Raw genomic sequence first — 12,119 nt, 5'->3', positions numbered from 1 at the left:
GATTGGGGGAGGAGAGGAGAGGGAGTATCTGGAGCCTAAACCAAAAGAGAAGCATTTCTCACTAAGTTAAATCCTCTTCTCTGAAAAACAATCGAGACCTTTCGATCGTATTAGACCTTCTTAGATCTTAGACCCTTTAACTTGATTTTGGATGTCCCCGGCATGGGCAAGCTCTTCGTTGGTGCAGATCGCAAGCCCTCTAGAACTTGTTCTTTTTTTTTTTTTAGCATGCTCCAGTCTATATTCAGATAATATCAGTTCTTCACCGAAGGCAGATTCATCATTAGTCCTTTGGGATTGTCTCAAGTTATCATATTGCTGAGAATAGCTAAGTCATTCACAGGACTTCATGGTACAATATTGCTATCATTGGGTACAACATTCTCCTAGTTGTACTCACTTGGCTTCGCATCACTTCATTTAACTCTTTCCAGGTCTTTCTGAAATCATCCTGCTCGTCATTTCTTATAAAACAATAATATTCCGCGACCATATACCACATCTTGTTTAACCATTTCCTAACTGATGGACATCCCTTCGATTTCCAATTCTCTGCCACCACAAAATGGGCTGCTATGAATATTTTTATACATGTAGATCCTTTCCCTCTTTGTTTGACCTCTTTCTTCTCTTGCTTTGAAGAGACTGTGAAGTTGCTGCTTCTCAGAGTATCCTCCCAGCTATCCTCAAGCCTGATACACCTTCGTTCCAACTTACTGCCTGAGCAGCTTTTTCTGATCATTGTCTTTGCCCCCAATCACACCCTACCTTCAACTCAACTCAACAACCTTGCCACAAATGTCATGGCCCCTGGGAGCTTATATTCTCCAATGAGAGACTACCCTATGACAAGTTACAAAATCCATCTCTGATTTAACTGTAAACCTTACAGCTAGCACACCACTCTGTATACTTCTGCAGTATTCCGCCTCTCCACCCCCAAGAGAATATAAACTCTTCAAGAGCAAGACCCTTTTGTCTTTTGTCCTCTTGCCTTGCCCCTTGTATGATTGACAGATATCTATTGAATTAACAACTTTCACTTTTGTTCTTGTTGTTGAGTGTGCCCCTATGTGGGATTTTTTTGGGAAAAGATACTGAAGTGGTTTGCCATTTTCTTTTATAGCTCATTTTACAGATGAGAAGACTGAGGAAAAAGGGTTAAATGGCTTGCTCCGAGTCCCATAACCACTCAAGACCTCTGACTCCAAAACTGGTGCTCTGCCCACTAGGCCACCTAGAACTTCACAAATAAATGAGATCTGGAGGGCAGGAGGAAGGGGAAAGAGAGCAGGGCTCCCAGATCTTGGTAGGCAAATAGCCACTGAGGAGACACTGAATTCAGTTTTAAAGACAAATCCATGTAAATGGATCCAGATTTTGAAATTCAAATAACAAGGGAGAAGACAGAGCATTTCATTTTAAGATGCTAAAACTTAGGGCTCAAGGAATTTTTCATCCTGGGATAGATTCTGCTCTGAGGCCTACAAGAGAATCGCCAATGCTTTCTCATCCCCTTTTGACTGCTCCACAGGCAGTTTTCTCCCTTGTACTCTCACCTGGCCAATTGCAGTTTGAGAATTGACCGCGGAAATCAACTTTTTTTACTGAAGGAGAAAAAATTATCTAGTGACCAAAAGCCCCTGGTTCCATTCTAAATTCCTTTCCCAGTTTATTTGGCTCAATCTCCAAGAGTTTCCACTTTCCAAGTTGTCAAAAGAACTAATATATCACTACCCTCTCTTGGTTCTTCTCCGACTTAACCTTTTCAGTCAAAGGTTCTGTCCTGGGTCCTCTTTTCTCCTCCTGTGCAACTTCATTGAGTGATCTTAATAACTTCCATAGATTTAATTGCCATTTCTATGCTAATGATTCTCAAATCATCTTTTGTCTTGATTCTTTCCTAGTCCTTAGTCATTGAATGGGTGTTGCCTTAAATAAACTGAGACCTGGGAAAGAGCTTCATTTAGAAAGGCCAAGTTCACCCATGACATCCTGGGCCACTGCCAGCCAGTCTCCTAGACTTTTGTATTATCGAGGAGCTTTGATGACTCTGGAGGAGAGAATGAGGCTGATGACTTTCTGAAGTTCTGCCTCACTTGAATCTAGTTCAGTTGTAAATGAAGTCATCACTCCATGATAACATGGGTCCCCTTCAAGAACAAAGGACAAACCACAACAGGAAATCCGGGAGATATCTTAAACTTAATCTGTCCAAAATGGAACTCATTATCATTGCCTCCAGACCCTCCCCTTTCCTGCCTTCTCGACTACTCTAGAGGGCACCCTATCCTCCCAGTCCCCCAGGCTCACAATCTAGAAGTCATTCTCAATTCCTCTCTCACTCCCCATATTTGATCTCTTGTCAAGGACTGTCCATTTCATCTTTGTAGCATCTCTTATCAATTCCACCTCTGCAGCATCTCTTATCAATTTCATTTCTGCAGCATCTCTTGTTGATTTTACTTCTGCAGCATTTCTTATCAATTCCACCTCTGCAGCATCTCTTATCAGTTTCATTTCTGCAGCATCTCTTGTTGATTTTACTTCTGCAGCATCTCTTATCAGTTTCACCTCTGCAGCATGTGTTGTCAATTCCACCTCTGCAGCATCTCTTACCAGTTTCACTTCTGCAGCATCTCTTGTTGATTTTATTTCTGCATCATTTCTTGTTGATTTCACTTCTGCAATATCTCTTATCAGTTTCACCTCTGCAGTATCTCTTGTCGGTTTCACCTCTGCACCATTTCTTGTCAATTTCTTCTAAGCAGCTTCTGACAATGTTTCCTTCTCTCTTCCAACACTGCTCCCTCTGATGCAGATTTGCATCACCTCATGTCTGGACTATTGCAAGAACTGCTGGTGGGTCTGTCTACCTCCATTCTCTCTCCATCTTCTAATTAGCTGCCAAAATTATCTTCTTAAAGTACAAATCTGACCCTGGCATGACCCTACTCAATAAATTTCAGTGTCTCCCCATCACTGGCAAGATCAAAGGTAAGATTCTTTGCTTTATAACCTAGTTCCCGTTCTAGTTTTCCAGGCTTCTCCCATCTTACTCACCTCTGCATATTCTTTGATCCTGTAACACAGGCCTCCGGGCTATTTCATGAACAAGATAGTCATCTCTCGGCTCCCAGCGCTTTCTCTGGCTCTCCTCCCTATTGGAATGTTCTTCCTCCCACTCACCTTTTGGTTTCTTGGAATTCTTCAAGTCCTGCCTTAAATCCCATCTAGATGACATGGAGTCAGCAAGGGGATGCCAAAAGGCCTGGCCCAGAGTCAGGAAGACCCGAGTTCAAATCTTGCCTGAGACTCTTGCTCGTGGTACGGCTTTGGGCAAGTCACTTAACTCTATTGGCCTCAGTTTCCTCATCTGTAAAATAATCTAGAGAAGGAAATGGCAAACCATTCCAATACCTTTGCCAAGGAAACACATGGAATCACTGAGAACTGGACACAACTGGAAAACAATTGAATAACAAACTGTCTAACTAGTGGCCATTTTGCCTCTGATTGAAAGCCTCTAGGAAAGCCCAAATATCCAAGCTTTATGATTCAAATCTCTGGACTCTTCCCTCTGCCCCATCTCTCCTACTCAATCAGGGACTGAGGTCAATTGATCCAGCCTTCCCATCAGTTATCATATTAGCCTATTCTTTCTACTTCTGGCTACCACTATAGTTCAGGACCTCACCAAGAGTCTCTTAATTGTCTCCCTTTCCAGTGTCTTTCCCACCAAACCCATCCTTCACACCAATGTCAAGGTAAATGTCCCTATCCACAGGTTGAACTGTGCTACTCACCTGCTCAAAGACCACCTGTTGTTCCTCATTGCTTAGAACAGTGGCTCTCAAAGTGTGACTTTTGGGCCCTGTAGGTCTTCAAGACCGTAAGTTCTAGAGAAGATGCTGGCCATTATTAATGAATAGATAATAATGGAAATGCTAAGTTGTACTCCCTCATAGGTTAACTATGAGGAACACATGTTAGCCGTCATCACAATTCCCTCCTTCACAGCTCCCTTAGAAGGCCTGGAAATCCTCAGTCCCCTCACGCAGAGCTGCCCAGAAAAGTCACATCTCCCTCTCTTTCTTCATTACAGATGGATAATTCTTTTGATCTCCTAACGGAATAAAAGAGAAAAGATGCTTGAGGAAAATCCTGGCAAAAATGATAACCCAGTTTTGATTAACATTAGCCACAGGAAGGAAAAGGGAGACCATTATGAAAGTACGAAGGACCCTCTTAAAACCTCAAAGGTAGGTACCATCTGGGGGACGGAGCAGAAAAGGGCAGGTCTGCCTGGAGCTTCCTGAGCAATCCTTCCTTTTTGGGGCAATAAGCAGCCTCCTGAACACAGATGTACTAAATAAGCCCAAAGAAACAAAATAATCCCAGGCCCACAAGAGTCCCACTCCTAAGAAATAGACAGCTATAGGATTCATACTATCTTATTATACAACATACATACTTTTCAGATGCCATAATCAAGGCCAACTTTTGTCATTTAAAAAATTGATCCATATAACCTCATGACCCAGAATCTCCTAAGTTCTGAACTCACGTGGATCTGGCTCAACAATCCTGGGACTACCCCAAATATCACAGTGCCTGACACATAGTAGGCACTTAATCAATCTTAATGATCAACAAATTATGGTACTCCCACCCAGAGTTTAGTTGGAGAAATCCTGGAACATGATTTATATATTTCCACTAATACAAATGACAAGGTCCCCAACTTGTACCCAAGCTCTTAAGATGTACAAAACACATAAATGTGATAAACGCATTTCAAATACAAGGCAGTCTTTGCTTCACTCTCAGACATAGCAGAAGATGTAAAGAAATCCATAAACAAATACAGAAAACCTTTTAAGAGGCTCCAAGCAGTAAAGAGAATTCTTTTTCCGCTTTGTCGGGCCTCACTTTTTCACTAGAGTCTCCAACCTCAGCCACATCCTGTGTTTGATTTCCTTCAGAAGGGAACACGACTTATCGACTGGAATGGAGTTGCAGCTCCCCCAAATCTCCAACTTGATAGTTGAGAGGCAATGTTCTAGGTTAGCTAAGAACTCTCCCTTCTCTGGCTAAAAGGCTCTATTTTCAGATCCCACTAGGAAACAGAACAGCATTCAGTATGGCCTTTGTCCACACCTCCCTGTTCAAAAACTCTGAAAAAAGCAGAGTCAGCGTGTTCCTTGTTGATGATTGTGCTCTGTTTGTCATTTCTTTTTAGGTGACAGCACACAGTCAGTCTCACTTGAATGACAAGAGCATCCCAAACGTCAGCACAGAGCTGGACAGGATAGGTGAGCTCCCGGGCCCGGACACCAAGGGTAACGTCACTATGGGGTAATCACCAGAATGGAAGAGACCAGGGACATAGTTGGCACAAGGAGAAAAGGAGGAGGGAGACTTTTCTCACTTATATACAAACCCTAACTTACTATGGAAAGCTCTTTCCATTCACAGAACCAAAGGAAGAGATAAAAAAAAGAAGCAAGATATTCAATCAGAGACATAAAAAGCCCCTTAGACAACTTCCCAGGCCTTCATCTTCCTGCCCATCACAGGAACTGAGGCATCCTATGCCTTCTGCAGACTGTAAGCTCCATGGGGGCAAGCACTGTGTTTTTTCTAAAGGATCCCCAACTTACCCAAGCTTTTAAGATGTACAGAGCTAAAGAGCTTCCCATACAAAAGGCATCTAATCATTTTTAAAATTATTGTTGTTGATGAATTTGGGCAAGACAGTCCAACCTGGGTGACCTTGCAGAAGCTTACAGATTGGTGAGGGAATTGGACACAGGTGTTGATGTGCTGGGAAGGGGTTGAAGGTGCTTATGGGAGGTATCACCTAGACCGAGGCTTAAAGGACTCTAAGCTTCCTAAGAAATGGAGAAGAGCAAAGTGTGTTTCAGATCACAGCCTATATCAAGTCTCAGAGGCAGGAAGTGATGATTTTGAGGATCAGCAAGTGAGCCAGGCTAGCTGAATCACAGAGAATTTAAACAGTAAAACCACATAATAAGCCTGGAAAGGTCAGCTCAAGCCAGATTATGAAGGGATAGCGGCTGCCTGTCGGGAAGGATCCCTCTAGAGATTCCCAACTTATTAATTTTCTTTGTCTCTGAACTTAGGATCAAAGGATCACAGTTTTAGAATAAGGATTCAATTCCCTCAGAGATTAAGTGACTTCCCCAAGATCACACAGGAATAGGAATGCAAGGTAGTGTTAGAACCCGGGGTCTCTGACTGCAAAGCCCGTGCTTGCATTCCTGTGCTTGCTTCCTTCCCTAAAAGTTCCAGAGCTCTTACTGTATGTTCTCTTTCTTCAAGCTTTTATCATTTCAAGTAGGTACATGTTGTCTTTCCAAATAGTTGTAAGTTCCTTATGGGCAAAGGACACTAAACCGTGGAGAGGAGTGGATCCTCAACATCAGGGCTATTATACCCAAGGCAAGGACCCCGGTATCAGTGTCCGCCATTGGTTAAGGGAATAGCCAGAACCAAGAAGAGTGCGGAGGTCAGGGATCTGGATGGAAAAGCAGGTCCTGGGTGAGGTCCCAATTCAAGAGCTAGAGAGCTAAAGACAGGATACTGAGTTTAAATCAGGCAGGCAAACAAGAGGCAGGGCCTCCCTAAATAAAGATGAGGTCGAAAAATAAAAAGATCCCAAATGCAGTGAGCAGATAAAGCTTAGAAAGTTCCCGGAAGCCAGAAGACAGGAGAAGGCAATAAGGCAAAAAAGCCAGCAGGTGGGCAAAACAAGCAGTCATAAAACAGCAGAAACTCAAACTTTTTAAATAGGGGGCCAGTTCACTGTCCCTCAGACTGTTGGAGGCCAGACTATAGTAAAAACACAAATTTTGTTTTGTGGGCCTTTAAATAAAGAAACTTCATAGCCCTGGGGGAGGGGGATAATCGTCCTCAGTTGCCGGATCTGGCCCATGGGCCGTAGTTTGAGGACCCCTGACTTAGAGCCTTGAATCTGAAGCAACCCTCCCCACAGACAGGAAGTTTCTTTTACATTTTCTGCCATAACAAATAACAGTGACAGGGTCCTCAGGGCAGGGCCGGCTCAGAACCTAGAGATGGGACAAAGAGAATCATTTTAGAGAGATGGTCAGTCGGCCAGCTCAGCTGGAGCAGGAGTCTGGCCAGAAGTAAAGGTGGATTCTCACAGTCTAATGTTGCTTTGTATGTGAGGTGCTGAGAAGCTAGTAGACTTTAAATAAATACATGTTAAATTTAATTTAATTCAAGATTAGAGGAAAATTAATTTTATGGTTATTTAATTGGTATAGAGCAGAAGAGAAAACCTTTCTTCTTTATGCAAATTTCCATCAAGGCCTTTCCTGACTTGACATCAGCTATTGCATTGCTCTGTTTTCAAGAGTATTTGGTTCCTAATGGGCCATGCATGGATTTGTATCCATTTTGTATGTCTGTCCTTGGCAACCATTTTAGTCAGCCCTAATTCTTACCATCCTTGCTGGTGATGGGACATCAGGAAAACTGAGAGTCTTTCTCTGTAAGTGTCTTCTCAAATGTTTCATTCTTCGTGATTTTTTTCTTTGTTTCCACATAATTTGTCAATTCAGATCCAGTCCCAATCACCATGTTTGTCTAATTCTAAAATTCTCCATGTTTCAAAAACTGGGATTGTCCTTTTTTTTTAATTATAATTTTTTATTGACAGAACCCATACCTGGGTAATTTTTTACATTATCCCTTGCATGGGATTGTCCTTCTGCTGGTCTGAATAAGAGAGATAGAAAGATCTCTACTACATCAAAAAATCAGTAGTTAAGCATTTTTTCCTGTGCTTACTATATATATGTTTTTTTTTTTTAACTATATTCCCAAACTATGTTCAGTGGATAAAGAGAGGCAAAAAACAGTTCCTGCCCTCAAAAAACTTTTATTCCAATAGGGGAGAGTTTCATGATCTCTGCAGCCCCTGACAGCTCTCACTGTCTCTGAATCTTCAATATCTTAACTTAAATTTGAAAATTGAAATTTGAAAAACATTACCCCAAACTTCCAATGAATTTAATTTGCTATTGTATCCTTAGGATTCCACAGCAAAGTGATTTGTTTTTGTTTTTTTTTAACTATGATTCTAACCTTTCTCCAGATAGGAGAGAATCCTAGAAGGTTTGCATTGGAATTCACCCACGTGGTTTTTGGATTCACCATATTCCTCAGCCCTGTTCCTATCTTTCCTGTGGAGCTGCTAATTTCTTTGCTATTTTTTAATTAAAAGTTTATTTTTATTATTTTTTATTTAGTATTTATTTAGTATTATAGAGTTTAATTAACTCTTGGTAAATAATTTTTTAAAAATTTTTTCTTATAATAGCTTTTTAGTTTTCCCAAAAATATTCAAAGATAGTTTTCAGCACTCACCTTTGTAAAACCTCATGTTCCAAATTTTTCCTTCTCTCCCTTCCCCCCCATCCCAAGATAGTAAGCAATCGGATATAGATTAAACATTTTTAATTCAATAAATAAATTTATTAGTTCTCCTTAATCCTCTGTTACCTTCAGAAGTCTTTGTGCTATCAATTATCTTTCCAAATTTTTTTAAATAGAGGGAAATTTCAGAATGGCGGGTAACGTTGGCCACGGTACACGGGTTGACATTTATGGAAATGGTCTGGGCACGCATTCATGGTAGCCTTGATGAAAATTTGAGAAAGGCTCAGGCTGACTTGCGCAGATTCCCTTTTTCAGAGGATAACACGTTTACAGATACATGAGTGACAGGAATAGCGAGGATATGAAATCCTGCAGTGCTTGTTATTTATTGATTTTAAGACAGCATTTGACTTGGGAGCAATTTTGTGCCTTCTCGCAAACGTCCTCCCGGGTATAGTTCATGATGATGTCTTACTACAACCCAACTACAGATTAACTGGAACTACCCTTGTTCAAAAGCCAATCAGGGGAAAACGTACTTACCAGAGGAGTTTGCTGTGATCCAAGAAGGAACTTGGATTTAAATCTTGACTTCTGCGGGCCTCAATTTACTGATCTGTAAAATGAGAGAGGCTAGGTAATTCCTAAGGTTCCTTCTAGCTCTAGTCCACACAGAAAAAAGATTCCCTATGGACAGAAGGTTAATCTAAGGCTTCTATTTTATTCATTCTATTGAGCCTTGGAAAAAATACAAAAATTTCCTAAGGGAAATCAGCATTGCAAAAGAAATTGGCCTGAGCTTTTGTACAGGGAGGAACGGATGGAAAATTTTGAGACTCTGACTTATGCGGGCGGTCGGTGCGCAGGGTTAGTTCATCTTTCTGTCTTGGACAAGCCTGTAAAAGTACAGGGCGCTGGGCCCAGAACCAGGCAGGAAGTGAAGCAGGATCTGGATGGCACTGGGGAAAAATGAAGGTCCTTTTTTTGTCCTCCAGGGGCTTGGGCAGGGTGGTCCTTAAGGATTTAGGTTAAAAATGTGGATAAAAAAGGTACAAAATGAGATGGCGTGAGAAGTCATAGCCTGGACCACAGAATCCCCCCGTGCATCTATGACATAATTAGATCCCCTCCTTAACACCTTTTATGAAGCCGTCCAGCGGATGGAGCTGACCTCCCAGGCCGTCCGTCCCACGGTGGACCAGCCTTGAACCTAATTCTTCCCCTTTGAAACTTCTACCAGTTTCCTCTTTGTTCCGCCTCACATGCTTCCCGGCTCTTGCCGCCCAGATTTGGGACAGGAAAGTGAGGGGAGAGGGAGGATGTCTGGGATGGAAGGGGAAGCGAAGAGTGGAAGAGGAGGAGCAGGCGCGGAAAGCCTTTGATGCCAGAACGGGCCATTCAGATTTTATTCCACAGGAAACAGGGAGTCGGCCAATGGTGAGGCATCTTTAATCCGAAGTTTCAGGCGATCACTTGGGTAGCGACGGCCGGCCAGAGGCTGGAGGCAGGGAAGCAACTTAGGGAGCTCTGACGTCGTCTCGGGGAGCGGAAATGGCGCTCACAGGGGAGCAGCAGAGCGAGGATGGGCGACATCCCAGGGAGACGGGATGCATGAGAGCGGGAAGGAGAGGAGGCGCTTCCAGGATAACCGGCAGCACGAAAGTGAAGGAGTTTGGGGGCAGGTGTGGCCACAGTCCGGGGGGAGATGACTCCCCAAAACACTGGTTGGCGTGTTAGTGCGGTGAGGGGGGACAGGAGGTGTAAGCACTCTCTGAACAGATGGGAGGCTCGGGCAGTCAGGTGGCGGCACCCAAACGGTCCTCGCCCTGGCACTGACCTGCAAAAGCTCCCTGCCTCCTTTCCTGCCCGTCTCTGCCCTGCTCTGCCCCACGGATATCTGGGACCCGGCAGGGCTGAGCTGGACTCTCTCCTCCTTCTTCCCAGACAGGGCTGAAGGCCTGAGGCCCTGGGCAGCTGCGACAGGATGGGCAGATTTTGTGGGGAAGGGGCTGGGGTCGTAGACGGAGCCTCGGGAGCGACCTTAGAGGTCATTTGAGTCCAGCTCTCTCTGTTTGGGATCCATTGAGTTTGAGGTGTAGACAGGACATCCGGGCAAAGCTGTCTAGTGCGTAATGGGAAATGTGGGAACAACTGGGGAGACGGGGCAGCTGGACAGAGGGCCAGGCCCAAGTCAGCGAGACAGAATTCCAGTTCAGTCTCCCACGCTCACTAGCCGTGTGACTCTGTCACTTTACCTGTGTGGGGCTCAATTTCCTCATCTGTAAAATGGGGATAATAATGCCCACCTCCCAGGGGGGTTGGGAGGATGACAGGAGATGATTGTAAAGAGCGCAGCGCCTGAGCGTTGTAGGGTTCGTAGTGATGGTGGCCACGATGTCTGCGCAAAGCAGGATGGGAAGGGAAGGAGGCCCGAGAGAAAGCCCTGGGCAGGACCCATGTCTGAAGAGCGGCGCTAGGATAAAGAGATAAAGAAGGAGGGAGGGGGAGAACAAGGAAAGTCAGTGCGCTCCGCTTACGTCCCACCCCGAGAACCTGTGACACTGATGGAACAGGGAGATGGGTGGGTGGCTAGAGGGTGGATGAGTGGGTGGGTGGACAGATGGCTGCCTACCTGCCTGCTTACAGTTATAGTTAGCAGAAAAACAGATGCTTGGATAAATGAATGCATGGGTGGATGAAGGGATGAGGTAGATGGATGAAGGAGCAGATGGGTTAATTGAAGGATGTGAGTGGATGGATTGGATAGATGCTACATAGATGAATGGATGGGTGGCTGGATGGATGAGTGAATGGATGGGTGGTAGTTGGATGGGTGGCTGGATGGATGAGTGAATGGATGGGTGGTAATTGGATGGGTGGATGGATGGACAGCTGGATGGATGGTTGGATGGATGGGTGAATGGATGGGTGGGTGGATGGATGAGTGAATGGATGGGTGGTAGTTGGATGGGTGGATGGATGGACAGCTGGATAGATGGTTGGATGGATGGGTGGGTGGGTGGGTGAATGAGTGATTACATTGTCTCTAGTATAACTTTTTTCCTAAAGAAAGCTCTGTCCCTGACTGTAAACCCTCCCGTACTCTCAAGCACCCCAAGTTGATAAACCTGTTCAAAAAGATGATTTATGTTGCTCAAGAAGGAGGCTCCCGTGGGAGCCGAGGGCAGGGAGGAACTAGCTGCTTCTGGGAGACATCTGCTGCAGCTTCCCCGTCGGCCACTGGAGGGAAATGCAGGTCCGGACAGAATTCTCGGGCTAGCTGAGACACACCCAGCCGGGGGTTGGGCTGGGCCTTGGTTAACTTCCCTCCCTTCCCAGGTAACCTGGCCACTTACCCCCAGGATGACTGGGCAGCAGCCCACAACCTCAGAACGCTTTAAACAGTAGCCCTTGGTGCTCCATGCTTCCTTTTTTCTGATCTGGAAGCCTTCCTATTTTAGGGCTGAATTTGGAGGCAAAAGGTCTGAGTTCAGATCCTCCCATTCACTGTCTAGATGATCTTGAGTCTTAAGCTCCTTTGACTTGGCTTCCCATCTGTCAATCCCGGGGGAGGAAGGCCTCCGAGGTCCCCTCCACCCAACCTCTGAATCATGGGAGGCCCAGTTTGGGAGTTGGGAGGATTTTGTTCAAGCCCTCCCTCCGCCACCTCTGGGAAAAGCCCTCAAACG

At 44.6% G+C, this 12,119-nt stretch overlaps 1 protein-coding gene across 4 annotated transcripts in view; it reads left to right on the top strand.

Moving 5' to 3' along the window:
- Positions 1-12,119, top strand: part of ANO7 (anoctamin 7) — a 66,970-nt gene that overhangs the window by 3,012 nt on the left and 51,839 nt on the right. For all 4 annotated transcript variants that reach the window (XR_007952790.1, XM_051991699.1, XM_051991698.1 and 1 more), the window contains exons 2-3: positions 4,106-4,262; positions 5,243-5,315. Coding sequence is in view for 3 of the 4 variants with exons in the window: in XM_051991699.1 (XP_051847659.1) it covers positions 4,149-4,262; positions 5,243-5,315 (187 nt within the window). In the remaining variant the exon portion in view is untranslated. The remainder of the gene's footprint in view (positions 1-4,105; positions 4,263-5,242; positions 5,316-12,119) is intronic.

This window comes from Antechinus flavipes, chromosome 3 (assembly GCF_016432865.1).
Source record: "Antechinus flavipes isolate AdamAnt ecotype Samford, QLD, Australia chromosome 3, AdamAnt_v2, whole genome shotgun sequence".
NCBI classification, from domain to species: domain Eukaryota; kingdom Metazoa; phylum Chordata; class Mammalia; order Dasyuromorphia; family Dasyuridae; genus Antechinus; species Antechinus flavipes.
The sequence above is the reverse complement of the archived record's forward strand: the minus strand, read 5'-3'. Positions and strand labels throughout refer to the sequence as shown.